The sequence below is a fragment of the Sciurus carolinensis genome, chromosome 11 (assembly GCF_902686445.1).
Source record: "Sciurus carolinensis chromosome 11, mSciCar1.2, whole genome shotgun sequence".
Classification (NCBI taxonomy): Eukaryota; Metazoa; Chordata; class Mammalia; order Rodentia; family Sciuridae; genus Sciurus; species Sciurus carolinensis.
Window position 1 is genome coordinate 49,891,991 of NC_062223.1, and position 24,132 is coordinate 49,916,122.

The window sequence follows — 24,132 nt, forward strand, 5'->3', positions numbered from 1 at the left end:
CATAATAGAGGTTTAAAAAAAAATTTAAAAAAAATTATAGGTGCAGACAGCTTAGTTGCCTTAAGATGCCAGGCAAACAAGATGTATCAAAACACCAAAAGATTGTCCTAAACCTGCATTCTTTTTTTGATACTGGGCCTTATGTGTGCTAGGCAAGCACTCCACCACCGAGCTACATCCTCAGGCCACCTAAACCTACTTTCTTGGATACACTTGTAAACTTAAAGTTCCCCCACCCTCATGAAAACATGACTTTGTGCTCAAGGAAATCATAACTCATGTTTATAATTCTGACCTTATGGGGCGGGAGTTGGGGGGGGGGGGGGGCTTAGACCTGATTTCTCTTTCCCTTTAAATGGAGTTGCCTTACTCAGTAACAACATTATTTCATGTACCACACGGTCTGCAGCACCACTTCACAAAAAGGCCAGGCCCCCGAAGGTGTCGGCAGAGAGAGGCGCTGAGTTGAACAAGTCACAAGCAACAGGCACAGGAGGAAGGTCAGGAGGAGAAGAAGCCACGCTCGGCAGGCCCGGACAAAACCCTCGCGTCCTCTTCATGTCGCCATGGCAACGCGGGGCCCGGGCCGGCCCGGATTGGTCGGCTCCCGCGCGCGCGGGGTCTGCTGGGAGAGCACGTCCTCGCCGCAGCTCGGCCCGTTTGAACTTGGCGGGCCTAATGCGGGCTGTGGGGCGCTGGCGTGTTGCTTCTCCTCCTCCCGGCATCCGGTTCTCCGCGGACTACAGGCCCGAGTCGCAGTCCTCCTTGGCCTCCTTCTCCGTCCTCATGACGCGCTCCGACGGGCAGGGGCTGGGGATGGTGACGACGTCTAACTGTTCGTCGCCGCCGCCTGAGAGCTGCAGCGATTCCACCATGTCACTATTGTCTCCCCTCGGCCACCACAGCTTCACGTTTGACGAGGACCACGGTGAGCGTGAGGATGAGGAAGACGTGGACGAAGATGCCTATGACTCAGAGGCCGAGGTGTTGAGCCTGAGAGGAACAGAGTTACAGGGGTGCGCCAGGTAAACCCGAGTCTGCCGGACCGATACAGCTGGTCCCCAAGGTTCCTTAGACCCTCTAAGTACCTTCAGCAGACCAAAACAATCTCCTATCGTCCACCTCAAAGGCTGAGCAGGCATCTGCATCCTCAAGTGCTGCCCTTTCTGCAGAAAGTCCTGGGCAAATTCTTACAGATGACATGTTTTCTATGATTCTTAGCTCTTTTCCCTGAGAATGTAATTGCTGCACTCTCACTCACCTTAAAAGCTGAACCATACATAGTCTCGAACACACAAAACTTTGCTTCTATTTCTGAAGTTCTACAAATACTCAGAAAGCCAGATTGTGGACTGCAGAACTCTTGTCCATAATCTTACTGCCAAATGTGTTTTATGTAGTAGGTTGTAATAGTATAAATAAGAGCTGAAGCACAGAGGTTAGCAAAGTCCACGTCAGCATGCAGAGACAAGGTTGTGTCTGATCTGAGAACGAACTTTCAGTGGAATAGTTATCATTGAATCAAAGAATATTTGAAGCAAAGGGATTATTAAAACGATCATAATGTTTATTTCTACAGTGATTCATTCAGCAAACATTTATGTTTTGCCACATATTAGTTTAGTTTAGGGGACCATAAGCAAGATAGACATGGTTTCTAGTAAATTAAAGCCCAACTCTATCCACTCATTTTACAGGTAATAAAACTGTGTCACAGAACACAAATAAAAAGTCTGACTCAAAGGCAAACACCTACTTATTAGCAGACCTGGGCCTAATATCGAGGTATACTGATCAGGTTCTCTCTTATACAGTATGCCTATTTTTGGGTGTATAGAAATAGGAGCAACAGGACCTATCACTGCAGGAATATCTAAATATCTAATAATTTAGTTCTATTCTGTGGTAAATGTCATCTTCGGGAATCATTTACAATTTCTGATTGTCAAGCTATATAAGGAACAATACAGGAGATCTAAAAACTTCAGATCAGAGAACCCATGCTTTATGTGTAAGTGACAGGATGGGCCCTTTCTGTATAAGGAATGAATGAATGGAATATGGAACCATAGAAAGTGACCCATACATGGTTACAAACTGAGTCTTTTAAAGATGTGAGGTACATTGGTAGGAATGGAAATCAGGAAGAATAACCAAGCAAGCCACTTGTCCAGGCTGCTTGTAAAAACAAGAAAAAGGCCATTTCTGATTAACTTGATAGACTCAGTGGTGGGAGTCAGGGTTTCAAGAGATCATTTTCATCTGTGCTTTGTAGGGATGAAGGACTTGGTGGGTCTCAGATGTTTTTAAAATGAGTTTTAAAGCTGTGGGAAATACCTTCTGAGCATAATCAACAGGACTAAAAAATGTGGACATAGTTTATCACCCAGAGGAATAAATGACTATGAAAAACTACAGCATGACACCGAGACCCTACATTAGCTTCCATGAGCCAAAATGCTAATCAAATGGAGCCTGCCAAGGGAGGAGCCAGACTTATCTGTGTCTCACCCAAAGCTTGAATGAGCTAATAGGGCTAAGGCTGCTTTAGCACATTTCATTCCCCATGAATCTAAAGAATATTGAGGATATGGGTCTGGAAAGAGATTGCAGAATTGATTAGGTCTTGTGTGTAGCAAGTATCAGATGCTTATTAGGGGCTCAATAAATGTGTGTTGAATGAATTTCTATTTCCCACTTCCTAGAGAACAGTTAGATACTATGATTATTTTCAAATGCTTCAGAAAAAATTAGCACTTCTTTCCTTTTAGAAGATCTCTGCATTCCATTAACCATTAGTCGTTTCCCATTGTGTTGGATGGGATGGGAGAAGACAGCCTGAGTCATAGCTCCGCCATTATTTTGGGCTGTCAGCATCCTCTGTAGAGTACAGAAAAAACCTAGAGCTCTATGGGATTTTGTGCCTTTCTCTGTCCCTTACCAGCTACAACTGATTGTGACATACTAGTAGAGTAAGGCTTTTTTTGAGACAGACTCAGGCATTGGCTGCACATGATAAATAGGTGCTCAAGATTTGTGTGTGTGCTGGGCCTCATGCATGCCAGGCAAGCATTTTGCCACTGAACCACACCCCAATCCCTTAAGATATTTTCAGTATAAGTAGAGCTACACTTAAAAGATGCATTGACCTTCAAGTGTATTGGCTGGGATTGAGAAGATGTTCAAAGTTGACCTCAGACAAGATAATGAGAAGTATTTTTCTGGAGTTCTTTATAATATGCTTTGGGCCTACTGCTTACCTATCGAATTCTTTTCTGTCTTTTATATAACTACAATTAGGAAAGTTGTGCCTTAATAAGTATCTTGTCATAAATAGTTCATTATGAAGCTTTTCTTGATTAAGGGTAGAGCTGTAGTTTGTATGCTGTACATTTTGAACACATTTGTTAAAATGTTAAGGCAAGAAATACTTAAAGTGTTATTTTTTTAAAAAAATACTGATTTGATTGATTTCGTTCAACAAGTGTTTCATATTCTAGGCCCTTAGTCAAGACATATTTGGTTTTCTTTCTTCCTTTCCCCCCCCTCCCCCGCCAGTACTGGGAATTGAATCCAAGGTAGTTACCACTAACCTATATCCCTAAATCTTTTTATTTTATTTTGAGACAGAGTCTTGCTAAGTTGCCAAGGCAAGGACCTCCTGCCTCAGCTTCCTACATTGCTGGGATTACAGGTCTGTGCCTCCACAACCAGCCATGTTCTCTTTCTTTAAGGAACTCGTGGCCTGTGGCAGAGGTGGACCAGTGACAGGAAGTTTAAGGCAGTTAATCCAGAAGTTTTTCAGAAAGTTTTCCAGACAATAAAGATAATATCAGAATACGATCTTGAAGGAAGAGTAGGAGTTATAGTAATAATTATAATAAATGGCATACTAGGTGCTTACTGAGGACCTAGAACTGTACTAAGTGCTTTAACTGCTTCATGCAGTACTACCTTTGAGGTAGCTACTACTGTCATCTCCATTTTACAGATGACAAAACAGAGGATTTGGGGTGGGAGAGGTGGGGGGGAAGGGAAAAAAAATAAACATCATTGCCCTATGTAAAAAAAAAAACAAAAAAACAGAGGATTAAAGAGATTAAAATATGTACATAAGCCAGGAAGAAGCAGAGAGAGACTTCATCCCCAGACTGTTTTACTCACAAAACTAAGCTTTTAATTTGGCTGTATGTGGAGGTAGAGTAAAGGAATTTCAGTTTTAGGTAAAAACTGCAGAGCAGAACGCCACAGCATATTTACCAACCCACAGAAGTTCAGCATGACTGAAATGTAGAGTCTGGATCACCCATTGGTGAGAGAAGAGGCAAGGTTCAATTCATGGATATCAGGCTAAGGAGTTTGGATTTCATCCTGTGGGCATATGGGCCACTGAAGAACTTCGAGCTGAGAAGTGACATGATAAAAGGATGCATTTGATATTGTTGCTAATCTGGCAACAATTGTAGAGAATGATTTTAAAAGGAGGGATAGACACCATTTATGTTCAGAGTGATTGAAAGTTTGGAGAAGAGAATCACTTGAGAAAAGAGAAGGATGTAGAATTGACATGACTAGTGATTATATGGGCATGATGGTAGGGGGAAATCAGACGTGGAGGGGGAGCAGGTTGAGTCAGAGATTCATATTTCTGGATTAGGTAATTGGGTGGATGGTGGTAACCTTCACTTAGAGGTTATAAGAGGATAAGGGGTGGATGCTAGAAGATGCTTAGGTTTTTTTTTTTTTGTTTTTTTTTTTTGTTTTTCAGTTGCTTAGTTTGATTTCTAAGTGGAGCTGTTTGTCAAGTGGTTGGAAATAAAAGTCTGAAACTTAAGACAGAGGTCTGGCCCAGAATAACTGATCCAGGAATCATCAGAATATAGTGATAGTTGAAGTGGAGAACAGATGAGGTCATTCTGCAAAACTAAAAAGGAAAGATGTGCCTAAGAAATAATATATCAACAATGTCTCTTTTCCACTTAGAATACAAATTCTGTAAAGACATGAATGAGTGAATAAACAACATAGCCAAAAAAAAAAAAAATTAAGGAAACTGAATCTATGAAGTAGAAAAAAATGGCACAAAGCAGTTGTAAGGAAATTGTTCGTTAGAAGGAACAATGTTGAAGATATAAACAGCTGAGTCTGTATAATAAACTAGTCTCTGTGTTGGGTACTGAACAACCTTTCTTTCCATGAATGCTGATTGTTAAGTTTTCCATAAGTTTTGTGAGGCTTATGTATCCAGCCAAGTCCCTCTATTCTTTATTTACTCATATAGGTAATTTTCTGTGTCCCCAGAAGAGTCAGACTGACAGAATGTACAAAGTGGAGATGGAGACAATGATAAGAGATAACCAGACTGGGAGAGTTGTGTATACTCTGAGAACTGGCAAAAGTCATCAATCAAAATGTTAAATGTTGAAGGAGAGAAAGACCACAGGGGCTGTGGGTGTAGCTCAGTAGTACAGAGTATACCTATCACACTTGAGGTTCTGGCTTCAACTCCCAGCAACAAAAAAGACAGACAGAAGGGCATATGTTTTTTCATTTTTTTGAATTTGCTCTAATTTGTTATACATGAGAATGCTTTTCAATTTTGTGCACAAATGGAGCACAACTTATTTCTCTGGTTGTACTTGAGGCAGTTGCAGAGTCACACCATTCGTGCAATCATACATGTAAATAGGGTAATAATGTCCATCTCATTCACCATCCCTCCCACCCCCACACTCCCTCCCCTCCCCTCACTCCCCTCTGCCCAATCCAAAGTTCCTCATTCTTCCCTAGACACCCACCCACCCCTGCCATTATTGGTCAGCATCTGCATATCAGAGAAAACATTTGGCCTTTGTTTTCTTGGAAATTGGTTTATTTCATTGAGCGTGATATTCTCCAACTCCGGCCATTTACTTGCAAATGCCATAATTTCATTCTTCTCTAAAGCTGAGTAATATTACATTGTGTATATGTACCACATTTTCTTTATCCATTCATTGTTGAAGGGCATCTAGGTTGGTTTTATAGTTCAGCTATTGTGAATTGAGCTGCTGTAAACATCGATGTGGCTGTATCTTTCAAAAACAATTTGAAATTTAAAGAAAAGTAAAAGAATATAAAAAACTTTTATTCATCCTTCACCCAGAGTCCCTAATTATTAGCACATTTGCTTTTTATCATTCTATTACTTTTTTCCTATACTATTTAAGGGAGGGAAAGGGAAAGGACTGCCCTAGGGTTTGATTAGGGTTATGTGAATATTTTGGGGTGTGGGTGCTGGAGATACAGTTCAGTGGCATGTTCAAGGCTCTGCGTTCAACCCCTAGTACCACACACACATACAAAAGATTATGTGTAGTAGTAGTAATTAGTGATTAGTTGTCTAGATAGAATTTTTAGGAATAAAAAAAATTAAAATCTTAGGAATAAATAATTTCCTCAAATGACCTTGAGGCAGATAGGTTGGGTTCTAGTTATTCCATTGGGTTTTAAAATAATTTGATTTTTAAAGGGGATGGCATAACTAAATGAGTAAACTAACTCAAAATTATATTTCCTTTTCATGATTTTTTATATTTTTTCCTTATATAATTAACTTTTTAAATAACAGTATTGAAAATATTTTGTTGAATTTTGTTTTCATCGTATAGCTAAATGATTTTTGACCAGTAAGAGAAGCGTTTCATGTACAATTTCTACAGTATTCCTTCTTTCATAGCAGTAAAGTTGAATCCGAAGATAATCAAGAAGAACAGAAACAGGTGCCCTTACCAGAAAGCAGCCTGACACCATGGGAGGTGTGGTTTGTTGGCAAAGAAAAAGAAGAACGTGACCGGCTGCAACAGAAAGCTCTAGAGGTAAAACTAGACAGTGTTCTTTTTATTTGATACTGAGCTCACAGAGCAGAGTTGCTCTTGTAAATTAAAATATTAATGTCATTGTTCCTGAAAACAGTGTGTGTGCATTTGTTTGTATTTGTTTACTATATGAATTTTAATAGATCTAATTATAGAAGCAGTATGTTCATTAGAAGGACATTTGGAAAATATACGTAAACACAATTAAGAAAATGAAAAACTGTCAATTTCACCACCTAATGGTAATCTTTATTAATATTATGGAATACAGTCTTCCAGATTTTCTTCTATGTAAATTTTAAAAATAAAAACAATCATCCTAGGTATCCACAAAGGATTGGTTCCAGGACTTTCTTGGATTCCAAAATCTGCAGATGCTCAGGTCTCTTCTATATAAAGGCATAATATTTGCATTTAACCTATATGTATCTTCATATATACTTTAAATCTTTTCTAGATTACTCGTATCACCTACTACAATGTAAGTACTATATAAAGTAGTTATTATACTGTATTGCTCAGGGCATAATGACAAGAAAACAATGTGTCCCTGTTTAGTACAGGCACAGTATTTTCGATCCATGCTTGATTAAATCCATGAATGCAGAACCCGTGAATACAGAGGGCTGATTATATGTACAAATGTATATATATAGAGAAAGACATACAATGGAATTTTGCGCTTAACTTAGGTAAATTCAACTTATATACTCAGGGAAAGTTTTAAGAAAGAAGAGAAAAACTGAAATAGAGATAGGAATCTAATCTTCTGTCTCTGAAAGAGCACATGCCCTAGAATGAGTATGTGCTGACATTGGGAATCTGCTGATGTTTCTAGGTGTTTCTGCCTTTCCTAGGGACATTTCTGGGTATATAATTTTATTTTTTTGAACTCCAATTATCCAAACTAAAAAAAAAGTTTAGATACATTTTCACCCAAATCCTTTCTTCTTTGAACTCTTTGTTATTCAGAACCTAGCAACTAAATAGATTTATATAATTTGGCATCCTCTAAACTTCCTATCCAGACTCATTATCTGATTTCTTCTTATCCAGTCATAGAAATGGTGAAAGATATTTCTTCTTTTTAATGAAATAGTTTCAAACTCTTTTTCAATCTGTTTTTTTCTGCCTGTTACATTATTAATATATTTCCATATCCTTTTTTTTTTTTTTTTGGATTGGCATTGGGGATCTAACCCAAGACTTTGTACTTGCTAGGCCAATACTCTACCACTGAGCTATACCCCAGCCCTCATTAAATATCCTTCAACATCACTTTTAAAATGATTACCTATTATTAAAGTATATTTAAAATTTATTTATATATGTTAAAATATAGTTAACTGGTACACTATGGTTGGATATTTCAGCTTATGATAGTCTGTGAGTAACCATGTTGTCATAAAAATTATGGAGACTAAAACTTGCATTTTCTTTGCCCTTTATGATCTTCCTTGAAATTTTTCATATTGGTTTTGAAACTAGTTGTTATTTCTGTGATGGGTTTTTATCCAGCTAGGCAGTCACCTGTTCAGGAGACTTGGCATGATTCAAATGATTATGGAAATTAGTACATTCTGCCATTTCCCTTTTACATGACACTTTGTATTCTAGAATACAAATTTATTTCTGGAACAGTACACTGAGAGTAGTACTTATTTCCTCTTAGCAAGGCACAGGGCTTGAAAAAGACTTTGTGGTTTGGTGTCAGCCAGGCTTAATAAAAGCCCTCGTTTCTAGCTTTTTAGCTGGGTAATCTTAGCCAAAAGTTACTTAGACTTTTGTACTTCAGTTTCCCCATCTGGATAAGATGTGAAAAAATAGTACCTGTCACAGGATTTTTGTGAAGATTAAATGAAACAAAATATAAAGATGACTGATTTTTTCTTTTTGTATTGACATTTCTATCATTGTTATTCGTAGTCTTCTGAAAGTTTTTTTTAAGATTTGTTTTCAAAATTAATGTTTGTTTTTGAGACTGCAAACTCTTCCTGTACCTCTGCTTCAGATTTTAACATTACTAGTTATTTTAACATTACTAGTTCCAATGTTTAGTGCAGTGGCTTTGTTTTGTTTTTGTGTTCTTTTTTTCTGCTTCTTTTTTTCTTGGAGTGCTGGGGATCAAACCCAGGGCCCTGTACATGCTAGGCATGGGTTCTACCACTGATCTTCACCACCAGTCCTTGTATAGTGTTTTTGAAAAATATTTGTTCACAGTGAAAAATCTGTTTTTTTCATGTTGCATGTAAATGTATGCATAAATGTGTATTTACATATATATTTGAAATAATACCTTAATTTATTCAAAACCTGGTATACTTTAAATTGATTAAATTGATTTTAGACTCACAATTTGGAAAAACACTGATATAGTAAGTTAGAGGTAAAGCGCAGAGTTCATTTGTGGTATTTTTCTAGCCACTGTAGAAGTCACTTGTAAAGGAGAGTCACTTCAAGTTGTTGTTAGTATATAAGTTGATTAAATTACAGAAAATTAATAAGAGAACCTGGACTCTGGAGTCATATGGAACAAAACTGAAATTTTAACTTTGTGACCTTGGGAAAGTTATTTAACTTCTCTTGGCCTCAGTTTCTTCATCTACAGGCCAGATGTTAGAAAGGCAATAGTGGAGTGGTTGGTGCCATATTTCCTACATTCAAAACTTACACTTTGGGCAAACCCTTAACCTTTTAGCCTCAATTTCTTTATCAGTGAAAGTGGGAGAATAATATTTGCCTCATAGTGTTATTATGAGGGCTAAATGAATATCAGAACATGGCCTACTACATAGGAAGAACTCAATACAAGTTAGTTATTATGTATGAAGGATATAATAACTACTCTGGAGACTTGTTTTGAGAACAGATTAAAAATGAATATAAAGCCCTTACCACAATGATTAAGCATATAGCAGGTTATAATTATTTGTATGAAATAAAGCCTTTTCAGGTTTTGAGTAGTTTGACATTTCTTATGATTACTTCATTACTTAACTGAAGCAATTTAAGATATTTTTGCATGAATCTTACCTATCAGTCATGTCAAAGAATCTTACCTATCAGTCATAACATATGGGCCAACTACTCAACATTTTATTAGCTTATTTTGAGCTGTTATGGTCTTTATAAATTTTTTTCTTTTGAGCGAAAATTTATTTAATTTTTTTTTCTTTTAAAGAATGCTGCTGAAAACTGACATAGCTATCTGCAGAAATAATGTTTAACTTTTTTCACCCAGCAGGTGTAAATTGAAGGTACTTCCATTTGGGGTAGGATCAGTTTCTTTGCAGATATATGAGTGACATTTGGTGCTTAGGGGACTAATGATATTGGTAGAAAAAAATGAAGAATTAGAAGATGGCTTATCATCATAAACTTCAGCCAAAATCTATTTGGATTTACATGCCTTTCTCTTTATTTCCTAAGTCATGCTGTCCTTATTTACTATATTCCCTAGTTTGTTTACAAACTGTGTCATTAGAAGCACAGATTTTTGACCATAAGGCATGGTTCATTTGAGATCCCTATTAAAGCTAGGAAGCATGAAGACCAGAGTAGTAACTTTGCCAAGGTTTCAGTTAGTTGCAGAGCTGGAACTGTTATTCAGTTCTTTTGACTTCTAATTCATGGACTTTTTCGACAATATCAAGAAATATTTTAGAAAAGAATAGATAAGACTTAGTATTTGCTTTTGAACTTATTTTGGCTTTCTTACTTTCTTCCTTCATTTTAAAGGACATTTTTTGTTCTTTTTCTTATTTATTTATTTATTTTTGGTAGCAGGGATTGAATGTAGGGACACTTAATCACTGAGCCACATCCCCAACCCTTTTTTGTATTTTATTTAGAGATAGGATCTCACTAAATTGCTGAGTGCCTTGCTAAGTTGCTGAGGCTGGCTTTGAACTTGTGATCCCTCCTACCTCAGTCTCCTGAGCTGCTGGGATTACAGGCGTGTACCACCATGGCTGGCTTAAAGGAAAATTTGTCGCATAGTTGAGTCATTAAAAAGCTCATTCCCATTCATAAATTTGACTTCAGGAACAGACATTTAGATTTGTTTCAGACATCTCTGTGAGGTTGAGTTAAAAAAATTATTTTAACCCTTTATAGTTACCCAATTAAAAATGGTTATACATTTTTAACTGTTGTTGAGATGATGAATATAGTAAACATTGAAAATTAACATTGATGTTATGAAAAGCTAGCACATTGGTTATTAAATATATTTATATTTTTATTATTTAAAATAATTCTTTAGTTCTCCTAAATTCTCTGTGGTCTTTGGCTAATTCTAATTTTTAACATTTGCCTTAACATTTTAATATAAATTCATTCAAAATTGTAAAAATTATTTATTTTGTGACTAGTCCAGGTACTTTTTCTTCCTGTTTTTTTTTTTTTTTTTTTTTTTTTTAACCTCACCATTTTATCTCTGATATTTAATTAATCATCCCTTAAAGAGGGAATAGGGCAGGATATAGAATTGATGAAACTCAAAATTGTCAGGTTTTTTGTTTTTGTTTTTTGTTACCTTCAGTAGTAAAAAATTCTTTGAAAGAGGGCAAAATGTATTGAACTAATAATGCATGTGTAGGATCCTCTTTGGAGTTTGGTTTTCCATAATCAAATGTTTACTCTATGGGAAAATAGCTATAGCTATAATCCTGTTGAAATTCAGTAGTGTACCAGAAGACCAGGCGGGGGTCTTTGGAAAGAAGATTCCTTCTGTCCTGGAGAAGGCCTGCCTTGTTGGTGAAGAGATGGAGCCATTCAGCATAGGAAATTCTAAGGAGTTAGCCTTGGAAGAGAGGGTAGTTGACTGAGAATGTGATATATATTCTGGGTAGGCAAGTACTTGAACAGACATTCTGAGAATATAGCACTATTTAGGTCAGTGGTAGCATTTTCTAGGTACTTTTGAACCTTTTCTTCTTTAACCCTTGTATCACATTAACTAAAATTTGGCAATCATAAAATAGTAGTGCAACATCTTAATTTTCCCCCCTTTTAAGTTACATGAAGATTCCTTAAAAGGTATATAAATATAATCAATCATGTTTAATTGTACATTTAAACTTTTCTTGAAAATTTAGAACCATTTTGGAAAATGTGGGTTTTTTTTTTTTTTTTTTTGGGTGCTGGGGATCGAACCCAGGGCCTTGTGCTTACAAGGCAAGCACTCTACAGTCTGAGCTATCTCCCCAGCCCCTTGGAAAATTTTGAATGAATAGTTATCAGCTTTATATCTACTCTTTTACTACACATATGTTTATACACACATATATACGCATATATACACACATATGCATATCTGCATGCACATGCATATCTGTGTGCATGTGCATACACACACACACACACACACACACACACTGTGTTTCTCTCTTGTTTTCTGGCACAAGTCTAGACTCTCTTCCCCTTATAAGATATACTGTGGTAACTTTCTAGTCAGTCTCCCTCAGAATAGTACTGATTATTCAAACTCAGTCTTCAGCCTTTATCATTAAGAGCTCTAATCATCCCTTTTGACTTGTATTCTACATCATAGTGTTCAGTTTACTCTGCCTATCTCAAAAAAACCCTCTTTCCATCTCAAGAGGAAATTAGTACTACACCCTAATTATCATCCCCACCCCTGCTTCTTTTAAAGTCATCACCTCACTGTTATAAGAAACTGCTCATGCCGGGTTTCGTGATGCATGTCTGTAATCCCAGCCACTCATGGAAGCATGAGGATCCCGAGGTCAGAGCCAGCTTCAGCAACAGTGAGATGCTAAGCAACTCATTGAAACCCTGTCTCTACACAAAATACAAAATAGGGCTGGGGATGTGACACAGTGTCCCATGCCCCCTGAGTTCAATCCCTAGTTCACAAAAAAAGAAACTCTTCATTTCTGACTATACTGCTCATTTCTCCTTGTCTTCCCTTTTCCTTCTTTTCTCCAAACTCCTGTTTTTATACACAGTAACTCACAGTATAGTACTTTATTCTTTGGTATACAGAGAAAAAGCTTAGATGAGAGACTTCTAGGATTTCATCTTTATATACATATGTATATGTGTGTGTGTGTGTGTGTGTGTATATATATATGTGTATATATATATATATTATATATATATATATATATATATATATATGTATCTCAGTTCTTGTTAGTTCTATAACAGGCACTCCATTAAAGTGTATTGAGTAATCAAGGAATAATAGCTTTGAGGTAGTGAAGAATCCTTAAAACCAAGCTGGATTTTTGTTTTGTGGGGTATTGTGTTTAAAAGTTTGAAGATTTTCTAAGTGAGATAAGGCAACTATTTCCTATGCAGTGGAATTTTAAGATCAGAGTTCATGGAAAACAGGTATCTTCTGATCAGTTATTCTAAAGTGCAGAAAAATATGTTCTTGATGTCAACTTTTATCTTCATATAAGACACTGGAATTAACCTGAGAGTTGGAAAATTGTCCTTTCTCAGTACCACCTATGTCCATGGAGGTAAGTGTTTGAGAAGGGAAGAATGGGGAGGAGAAAGAGGGACCAATGGAAGATACATAAATGTATCTGATTATTAATATCTAAGGAAAGAAGAAAACTAACAGGTAATTATGGTTGTAGAGTCCTAGAGAAGTCTAGTTTGAACAGCTTTCTCAACTAATGCCATAATTTAGCTGATGAGTGACAGAGTGGTGGCATTCAACTTGTAGTTTTATTTGGCCATACCGTGCACATTCTTTCTCCTGAGGAAATGCCCAGACGTGTAGATTCGAGTGACAGCGAGGCAGTTAAATAATCTGGGGTATGAATGTGGTTTTGTTTTATATCCCAGCAGCTATAAAATCAGTGAAGAAAACTCTGGTTTCTTTTTTTTTTTCCTCTATGGAAAGCTGAATACCTTCTTTACATTTCTTCTTTGGTGTAACTCTGAATTAAAATTTTAATTTAGGGATTACTTAATTCCTATTCTTTATCTTCATCAAGAATCTTGAAGCTTTTTATAACTATAAAAAAAAAGTTGCAATTCTCTTGAGCTACTGCCAGTAGCTTACAGTGGTGCCAAAATTTATGTGTGGGAAAGTTGATTTCAATGAGGGTAATTTAGCTGAAGTTTAGTCTAAGAAACTAGTGTTTTGCTGCCAAGCAATTATTTGCATTTCTAAAAAGTGACTTATACTTTTTACCAATGCTTTCTTTCATTGTAGACTAGTTACTTAAGTTATTGTCAGTAGTGGTATATGCTCTATAATGGAAACTATATTCTTGTTTAATTTGGTTAAGCTCAGCCTTTTTTAAAATACATGATTTGGGTACTTCCATTAAACATTGCCTTTTGTTTAAATGAAATCCACAGGAATTAAATCAACAACTAGAAAAAAGAAAAGAAATGGAAGAACGTGAAAAAAGAAAGATAATTGCTGAAGAAAAGCACAAGGAATGGGTCCAGAAAAAGAATGAACAGGTAAAGAGAAAAAAATGCATACACATATTCTGACATCTGTTTTGCAAAGTCTTTCTTCCAATTACTCCTTAGCTAGATTTTTTAAAAATTTCTTTTAGATTCTTTCTTCTTTGGGGTTTTGCTTTTGTTTTTTAACCCCTATTCTCATGAATATTTATCAAGTCTCTGTCTTCTGCCCTTTGCCTCCCAACCCCCCACCCCCTTTTTTTTTTTTTTTTTGGCACTAGGGATCGAGTCTAGGGGTACTCTACCACCGAACTACATCCCTCTCTTTTAATTTTATTTTGAAACAGGATCTCACTAAGTTGCTGAGGCTGGCCTCTAACTTGCCATTCTTCTGCCTCAGTCTTCTCAAGTCTCTGGGATTAAAGGCATGCACTACTGAGCCTGACTGCCCTCTAATTTTTTTCTTTTCTCTCCCTGTGTCTTTCACTAGTGTCTACCTGTAGTCATCAAGTCTGAATCTTTTTTTTTTTTCAAATATATTTTTTAATTGTAGATGGACACAATACCTTTATTTTTTTATTTATTGGTGGTGCTGAGGATTGAACTCAGTGCCTCACACATGCTAGATGAGTGCTTTACCACTGAGCTACAACTCCAGCCCCACCAAGTCTGAATCTTTAGATCTGAATTTTCTGAGTCCTGGATTTTTATCCATTAGTTCGGCAAGCAAAAAAAAAAAAAAAAAAAAAAAAAAAAATGCTTTTCCCCTTCCTCTTCATAGAATCTTTCGCATTAGTCCTTTATTTCTATTATTTCTGTGTCTTCAGTCACCTAAGCATAATAAGAATTCTTCTGTTGCTCCTAAACATCCCCTCCTTTACTATATATAATTGTTGCTTCTCTGTGACTATTTTCTGAATGGTCTCATTACTTTCTTCAACTTTATTGTTTACTTTTCCACACTAGGATATAAGATCTATAAGATCAGGAATTTTACTTCTTTTGTCAGCTCTCTAGCAGCTGATCCATACCACACATTAGAGATACCCAGAAATAGTTGTTGAATGAATAAATCTATCCTGTGTGTCTCTGCCAGATTAATCTTTGCTGAAGAGGTTTGACTGTCATTCTTTAATTCAAAAAAATATTTTTCATATCCCACACCTGCACTATCTTCTGACTGAGATTTTTAGCAACTCTAGACTGACTGGTTAAAGACCCTCCGTTCTATTCTCTGAGCCAAACTGTCATTTAAGCCACATCTCCCATCTGTAGTTCCCTTTATTTTATGCTGTTACTTCTTACTGGGATTATTTAGGGAGCATGCACAAGATAATTATGGCCCCATCTTCTTGGAGTGTTAGTTTTACTGGAAATTTTTTGAGAGGAAAATGTTATATTTTTATAGTAAAGCAAACATAGGTATATAAAGAAGTAGAGTAAAGCATAAGTTTTATTTTATTTTCTGAACTATTTGGTGAACAAACCCAGGGCCTTGCACATGCTAGGCAAACCCATTCTGTGTTTGAGCTTAACCCAGAGCCCTAAATTTTACATTATTTTTAAGATACAAATAGATTTCCTAGAAATCTTGAACTTTGGTCTGTACTACCCAGCCCTCAGGAATATGCATCCTTTTTTTTTTAAATTTTTAATTTGTTCTAATTTGTTGTACATGACAGTAGAATTGAGAAATTTTGAGAATACTTTTTACTGTTTTTCATTTCCTAATTTTTACATACAATATTTTATGAGAATGGAATCTCATCATATCCTCTACTCTACTTTTCCTTTTATCATCCAATTCTAATTATTTTCTACATGCAGATGGACTGTTTACATGTTAGAGATTCTTTCCTGTGAATCTTTGTTCAATTTATATTACTTTTATAGCACTTTATCATATGCTGCTTTGTATTATGTACATGTTTTATAAAAAAGAAAAAAATACCTGTTTTGTATTATGTATATCCCTTTTCTTCCCTTGTAATTTTAAGATCCTTGAGAACAAGAAGTATTTTTATTTTTTTTATTTTTTTATTTTTATTTTTTTTATTATTGTACACAAATGGGATACATGTTGTTTCTCTATTTGTACATGGCGTAAAGGCATACCATTTGTAATCATAAATTTACATAGGGTAATGTTTGATTCATTCTGTTATTTTTTTTTCCCTTCCCCCCACCCCTCCCACCCCAAGAAGTATTTTTTATTTTGTTTTTTATTCTTTACAAGACTTAGCATAATTCTTTGTATATAGTGAGTATTTGTTTATTGAATGAATGAATGAATTTCCTTTTTTCTTTTTTTATTTTTCTTTTCTGCAGTGCTAGGGATCAAACCCAGGATTTCACTCATGCTGGGCTTTACCACTGAGCTCATATTCCTATCCCTTCTTTCAACTATTTATTTATTATTGTCATTATTATTATTATTACTTTTTAATTTGTAGTGCTAATTGAATCCATGACCTTATGCATGTTAGGCTAGTACTCAACCATTGAGCTATCCTTCATATCCCTACTTTCAATTTTAATACATTCGTATGTTGGATCATACATTAGAAATTTTAAAATAGCTGGGCATGGTGGCACATGCCTGTTGATTCCAGCTGCTTCAGAAACTGAGGTGGGAGAATCACAAGTTTGAGGCCAGTCTGGGCAATTTAGTGAGACCCTGACTCAAAATGAAATAAAAAAAGAGCTGGGAGGAAGGTGTGCTTATCTAGCATGCATGAGAGTTTGAGTGGTATCCTCAGTACTCTGCCCCCCAATTTAAAAAAAATTATTCTGCTGTCAATTTGTTTTCTATTGTGATTTTATATATTTAGAATGATACTGATTTTATAATTAAAGTCTAATTTTATGAATTTAGATAAATGCTCAAATTATAGGACAAAGTTTTAAATTTTTAATTATAGTTTTTGTCCTTACCTATTGTTGAATTTGATGTCAAGTGATATTATTATGAGTACCAAACAATTTCAGTAATTTGAAGAGAACATATCCTTCATCATATTGGTATTATAGAAAGGAAATTGGTTAGGAGGTGTGTGTGTGTGTGTGTGTGTGTGTGTGTGTGTTATAACCGTAAAAGGATTTGATCCTTACTTCAGAAATCAATTACTATGGATTGTGTTTGTTTACTTCATCCCCCAAAGAGTACTTTGTGAATAAATGTCAAAATCAAAATAGTTCTATATGACCATTACAAAATTTGGGGTGATACCTTTTTGAAGTTTATAACTATATAAAAATAGTTCTCCATGTATAGTGTGCTCTCTCCTCTAAAAGCTTCTCTTATCTTCTAACTCCATTAAGCTAATTTTACCATGCCAATCAAACATAATTGTTGTTTTTCTAAGAATGTAAGATACTGCTGAGGGACATATGATATATATTCACTCTTTTAATTAGTGGTAGTAGATCTAATCCAATTATTTTTGAGGGAAAAAAATTCTTTTGGAGGGAAGTAGCTTGCCATGACATAAATCACTAACTATTACAGGCAAAATTCCATAGGTTGAGAATGATTCAAAGATGAACCCTAAAAAATTATTTTACGTATTCTGCAGCATTCTTGTGCATGTTAAAGAATAATTGATCACTCCTTTTTTTTTCTCTTAAGAACCTTCAGATTTCTTATTCAGCCTTAGTTACATTTACCTATATTTGTAAAGACTGCTCTCCTGGTTCTTCTCTTCCTGTCTGGCATCTAACTTTCTGTTTATATTTCATGGTGTGTGGTCCTCTGCTGCCTCCAGCTTCATTCACATTTTAGTTGTATCCGTGGCTGCTATTTTCTCTAAGTCATTTTCACTGTGTTCTATCAAAAAATCAGACAAAAAGAATTTATGTATCCATTAGCAAAATTGCTTTCTTCTAATATGACTGTAAATTGTGAAATCCTTTTAAAACAACTGGCTTATCTCATCGTTACACTTAATATTTGTGTTGCTATGCTAGTTTATTTTCCAGATTATTTTACACATTAATACATATTTTGCAAAAGGCCTTTACTTTCAGTATTTTAAAAAGTTATTTAAAATAAAATTGTTTTTAATTCTCAAAACACAGATAATTTGTTTAAAAGACTAATTCAAGTCAATAAGGTGTATGATTAATAACATTCTTTTATCAGTGTATCATTCATGCTTTCAGCAAATGTTTACTTAACTTTATCTATGTGCCAAGCAGACCCTATTAGAGGAATTAGAAAGTCAGAAACTTCAAATAGTCAATTGTTGTTCATTTCTTTTACTTGTAAGAAACAAGGGTCTTTTGGGGTTCCATTTTAGGAAAGGAAGATTTATTGTTGTTCTCTGTGGTTTTAAACCAGTGTGCTAGAAAATCTGAAGCCACTAATGACTGACTGCTCTCTCCGTAGCAGTGACTGTTCTGACTGTCTGCTCTGCAATAAAATATACTTATTTTGAGTTTATGTGTTTTGACAAAGGTATGTACCTGTATAATTAATAAGCACCACAGTCAAGATAATAGAACATTTTCATCACCCCAGAAAGTTCCCTTTACATTCAACCTCCATTCTGTTCCCATAGACCAGTCCCAGCTTCAAGGATCCTAGTAATCTTTCTATTCTGTAATTTCATAAAAGGGAAGTGAAAGAATGTCTAATCTTTGTATTGGACTTCTTTTTTTTTTAAAATGTATCCTGATATTTCATATATTGTCGATTCCTTTTTATTGCTGTGTAGTCTTCTGTGGAATAGCACAAATTGTTTATCCATTCACTATTTGATGGTCAGTGGATTGTTTTCCATTAGGAGATATTATGAATAAAATTCTATGACCATTTATATATAAGTCTTTTGTGGACATTTGTTTTCATTTGTCTTGGGTAAATGTTTAGGAGCTGAATTGCTGGGCTATATGGTAAGTAGGTATGAGAAATTGCCAAAGTATTTTCTAAGGTGCTTACACCATTTTATATTCCCATGGCTATTGTATGAAAGTTTCACATACTTTACATCTTTGGGAAATGTTATATTGCCAGTCTTTCATTTTAGTCCTTCCAGTGTGCATGTAGTGTATGCCATTGTTTTAATATTCATTTCCCTGAGATCTAATGATGTTTAGCATCTTTTTATAAGTTCATTGTATTAGTCTTTCAGGGATGCCATAACCACAGACTGGGTGGTTTAAACAACAGAAAGTTTTCTCATAGTCCTGGACACTGGAAATCAAGATGAAGGTGTCTGTATGTTTGGATTCTCCTTTGGCCTCTGGCCTGCAGATGGCTTGTCTTCTGTCTTTTTCTCTGTGCACACACATCTCTGGTGTCTTTTTCTCTTCTTAAGAGGACATCAGACTTATTGGATTAGGACCTCATTTAAATTTGATTACCTCTTGGGAGGTCCTGTCTCCAGATACAGTCGCACTGGGAGTTAGGGCTTCCACATAGGAGTTGCAGGGGCACAATTCAGTTTTTTATACTTATTGACCATTTTTTGCCTTTTTTTTTTTTTTTAATTGCTGGGCTGGAGATAGAACCCAGGGTATGGAACATGGCAGGCAAGCACTCCACGACTGAGTTACATTTGTTGTTAGCTTCTTTTGGATTTGTTTTGTGTTGGTTTAAGTCTTTCGCTCATTTTTTGAAAGGGTTGTGTGACTTCTTACTAAGATGTAAGAATTCAGGGCTGAGAGTGAAGCTCAGTGGCAGAGAGCATGCTTAGCAGGTCCTGGATTCAGTCCTCAATAAACCCCCTTTCCCTGCCAAAAGACATGTAGGAATCATTCTTTCTTTCTTTCTTTCTTTCTTTTTTTTTTTTTTTTTTTAGATGGGCATCTTTCTGTGTTACCCTGACTGGCCTCGAATTCCTGGGTTCGTCAAATGATCATCTTGTCTGAGCCACCCAAGTACCTGGGAATATGGGTGCACATGACACTGTTTTTTGCTCTAAGTGAATTTCATGCATTTTACTTTTTCTTTTCTTTTTTAAATGTGGTTCTAGGAATTGAACTCAAGGCCTCACTTAGGCTAGTCTAGCACGCTACCAATGAACTAACCCCTAGTCCTAGAATTCTTTATATATCCATATATATATATATTTCATTTTTTTGTAACAACATTGAACCCAGGGTCACTTTTTAACTATTGAGCCACATCCCCAGCCCATTCTTTAGTTTTGATTTTGATACAGGATCTTGCTAAGTTTTTTTTTTTTTTTTTTTTTTATTATTGTATACAAATGGGATACATGTTGTTTCTCTATTTGTACATAGAGTCAAGGCATACCATTTGTGTAATCATACATTTACATAGGGCAATGATGTTTGATTCATTTTTTTTCCCTTCCCCCCACCTCTCCCACCCCTCTTTTCCCTCTATACAGTCCTTCTTTCCTTCATTCTTACCACACTCCTTATCCCTAACCCTAAACCTAACCCTAAACCTAATGCTAACCCCTCCCACCTCCCATTATATGTCCTCATCCGCTTATCAGCGAGATCATTCGTCCTTTAGTTTTTTGAGATTGGCTTATCTCACTTAGCATGATATTCTCCAATTTCATCCATTTGCCTGCAAATGCCATAATTTTATCATTCTTTATGGCTGAGTAATATTCCATTGTATATATATGCCACAGTTTCTTTATCCATTCATCAACTGAAGGGCATCTAGGTTGGTTCCACAATCTGGCTATGGTGAATTGAGCAGCAATGAACATTGATGTGGCTGTATCTCTGTAGCATGCTGATTTTAAGTCCTTTGGGTATAGGCCAAGGAGTCGGATAGCTGGGTCAAATGGTGTTTCCATTCCAAGCTTTCTGAGGAATCTCCATACTGCTTTCCAGAGTGACTGCACTAATTTGCAACCCCACCAGCAATGTATGAGTGTTCCTTTTTCACCACATCCTCACCAACACCTATTGTTGCTTGTGTTCTTGATAATCGCCATTCTAATTGGGGCGAGATGAAATCTTAGGGTAGTTTTGATTAGCATTTCCCTTATTACTAGGGATGTTGAACATTTTTTCATATATCTGTTGATTGCTTGTACATCTTCTTCTGTGAAGTGTCTGTTCGTTTCCTTAGCCCATTTGTTGATTGGATTATTTGTATTCTTGGTGTAGAGTTTTTTGAGTTCTTTATAGATTCTGGACATTAGCGCTCTATCTGAAGTATGAGTGGCAAAGATATTCTCCCACTCTGTAGCCTCTCTCTTCACATTGCTGATAGTTTCCTTTGCTGAGAGAAAGCTTTTTAGTTTGAATCTATCCCAGTTGTTGATTCTTGCTGTTATTTCTTGTGCTATGGGAGTCCGGTTAAGGAAGTCTGATCCTAAGCCAACAAGTTGAAGATTTGGACCTACTTTTTCTTCTATAAGATGCAGGGTCTCTGGTCTGATTCCGAGGTCCTTGATCCATTTTGAGTTGAGTTTTGTGTAGGGTGAGAGATAGGGTTTTAATTTTATTCTGTTGCATATGGTTTTCCAGTTTTCCCAGCACCATTTGTTGAAGAGGCTATCTTTTCTCCATTGCATATTTTTGGACCCTTTGTCTAGTATGAGAAAATTGTATTTATTTGGGTTTGTGTCCGTGTCCTCTATTCTGTACCATTGATCTACCTGTCTATTTTGATACCAATACCATGCCGTTTTTGTTACTATTGCTTTGTAGTAGAGTTGAAGATCTGGTATTGCAATACCCCCTGCTTCGTTCTTGCTACTTAGGATTGCTTTAACTATTCTAGGTTTTTTATTCTTCCAGATGAATTTCATAATTGCTTGCTCTATTTCTGCAAGGTACATCATTGGGATTTTAATTGGAATTGCATTGAATCTGTATAGCACTTTAGGTAAGAGCAGAATTTTATCTCTTTCCTTCCTTCCTTCCTTCCTTCCTTCTTTTCTTCTTTAGTACTGGGGATTTAACCCAGGTACAGTTTACCACTTATCTACATCACCATCCTTTTTAATTTTTTTTTATTTTGAGACAGTCTCACTAAATTGTATAGGGCCTCCCTAAGTTGCTGAGACTGGCCTTGAATTTGCAATCCTCCTGTTTCAACCTCCCTAATCACTGGGTTATAGGCATGTGCCTCTGTGCCCAGCTTAAAGAGAACAAGTTTTAAATCTTGATGATATTACATATTTCAGTTTTTTTTCTTTTATGGTTTATGGTTGATATGTCTTTATTTAAGAAACATTGTCTAGTTCCAGGGTATAAATTATTCTTCATTGTTTTCTTCTAGAAGTTTTATAACTTCAGCTTTACCGGTATGTGTATTTTGAGTTCATTTTAATATGTGGTATGAGATAAAGGTCAGGGTTCATTCGTTTGCATACAGTTATTTGTTCCACTGTTAATTGAAAAGATAATCCTTTCCCTATTAAATTACCTTGGCACTTTGTTTAAAATTAATTGACCATATATATACATATCTATTTCTGAATTCTATTTTCTTCTGTTGATTTATATTCTGTGTCAGTTATTACAGCTCTGTAATTCTCGAATTTATAGTTTTTAAAAAATAGATAATGTACAACTTTTGTCTTCTTTTCCAAACTTACTTACTCTGCAACTTTCTATATACAATTTAGAATCTGCTTATCAGTTTTGCTGTTTATGCCTCCTTGAATAGTGCCTGGCACAATTGGGATTGTATTAAATGCATAGATTGTTTTGGAGAAAACTGTTCTTAGTAGTATCAAATTTAAAGTCTAGAAATATGTTTTTTCTTTCCATTTATTTCTTATTTAATTTCTCAGCAATTTCATTTAGTTCTTAATGAATGATGGTATTGTACATCATTTGTTACATATATTTCTAAATATTTCATATTTTGGGCTGTAAAGCAGTTATTTTGCATTGTTTCTGATATTATCTTATAATTTAAAATTATTTAAAATAATTGGGTAGTCATTTAGTATTATTTCTATCTTAAGTGTACATTACAATCTACCAGTGAAGCTATCAGAAACTGGAGTACTTTGTGGGAAATTTTTAAATTTCGAATTGTTTTATAATAAATGTTTATTCAGATGCTATTTCTTCTTGAATTCATTTTGAGAAGTAGTATGTTTTAAGGAGTTTTGACATTTTCACTTAGGTTTAGGTTTTTTGGCATAATATTATTTTTAGCATTCTTTCATTTTGAAGTCTGTGTGATCTGTAGTGGTCTGCTATTTACTGTGTGACCTTAGGCAAATTACTTACCCTCTTGTGCCTTCCTTTCCTACTTTGTAAAATAGGATAATAATAGTACCAACCTCATACTAGTATTGTAAGAATTAACTGACAATCCATATGTATATTAAATTAAAGTATGTAGAATAGTAAGAAGTATGGTTACCACTTACTAAGTGTTAGTTTCTGTCATTGAAGACATTGTAAGGACGAGATGATTTGTTGGTGAGGTTATGGAGGAGAGTCATAAGTCACACAGGTCGAGTGAGATATATTCCAATACCATTTTCAGTTTGTAGATTTTCTGCCAGTGAGGAGTAATTAAAATCCAATATTGTTCCAGTGTCTATTGAGTTTTTGTTATGAAAGGATTCCCTTTCACAGCTATTGGCTGCACAGCAAGAAGGAAATATAGCAACTTGAGGAATGGTGCAGGCCCTGCAAGACCTGCTTTTCCTGCACAGCCTGGACAGGACATATATTGTATGTAACTGATATTTGTTAATTGCATACTAATTTACATTAGAGTATTTTACAAGATGCTTTCAGGGAAGGACTTTCTCTTTTTGAATCATATTTCTTTGCTCCTTGAAGACTGATACATATGGTATTTGTATTCCATATTCTTTTTATACCTTTCATATTAGTTGATAAAGAGAACTAGCCATGCCATTGTTTATTTAGAATTTAATTACAGTTGGTAGGTTATGGTTTGAGTAAG

The 24,132-nt window shown here is 35.5% G+C and overlaps 1 protein-coding gene across 2 annotated transcripts in view; it reads left to right on the forward strand.

Moving 5' to 3' along the window:
• The first annotated feature begins 543 nt into the window (after positions 1 to 543).
• Positions 544 to 24,132, forward strand: part of Ccdc34 (coiled-coil domain containing 34) — a 28,248-nt gene continuing 4,659 nt past the window's right edge. The window contains exons 1-3 of one of the 2 annotated variants that reach the window (XM_047517561.1): positions 544 to 1,025; positions 6,719 to 6,857; positions 14,205 to 14,312. In XM_047517561.1, the coding sequence (XP_047373517.1) occupies positions 559 to 1,025; positions 6,719 to 6,857; positions 14,205 to 14,312 (714 nt within the window). In that variant the 5' untranslated portion in view covers positions 544 to 558. The remainder of the gene's footprint in view (positions 1,026 to 6,718; positions 6,858 to 14,204; positions 14,313 to 24,132) is intronic. The other variant, XM_047517562.1, reaches the window with a different exon arrangement.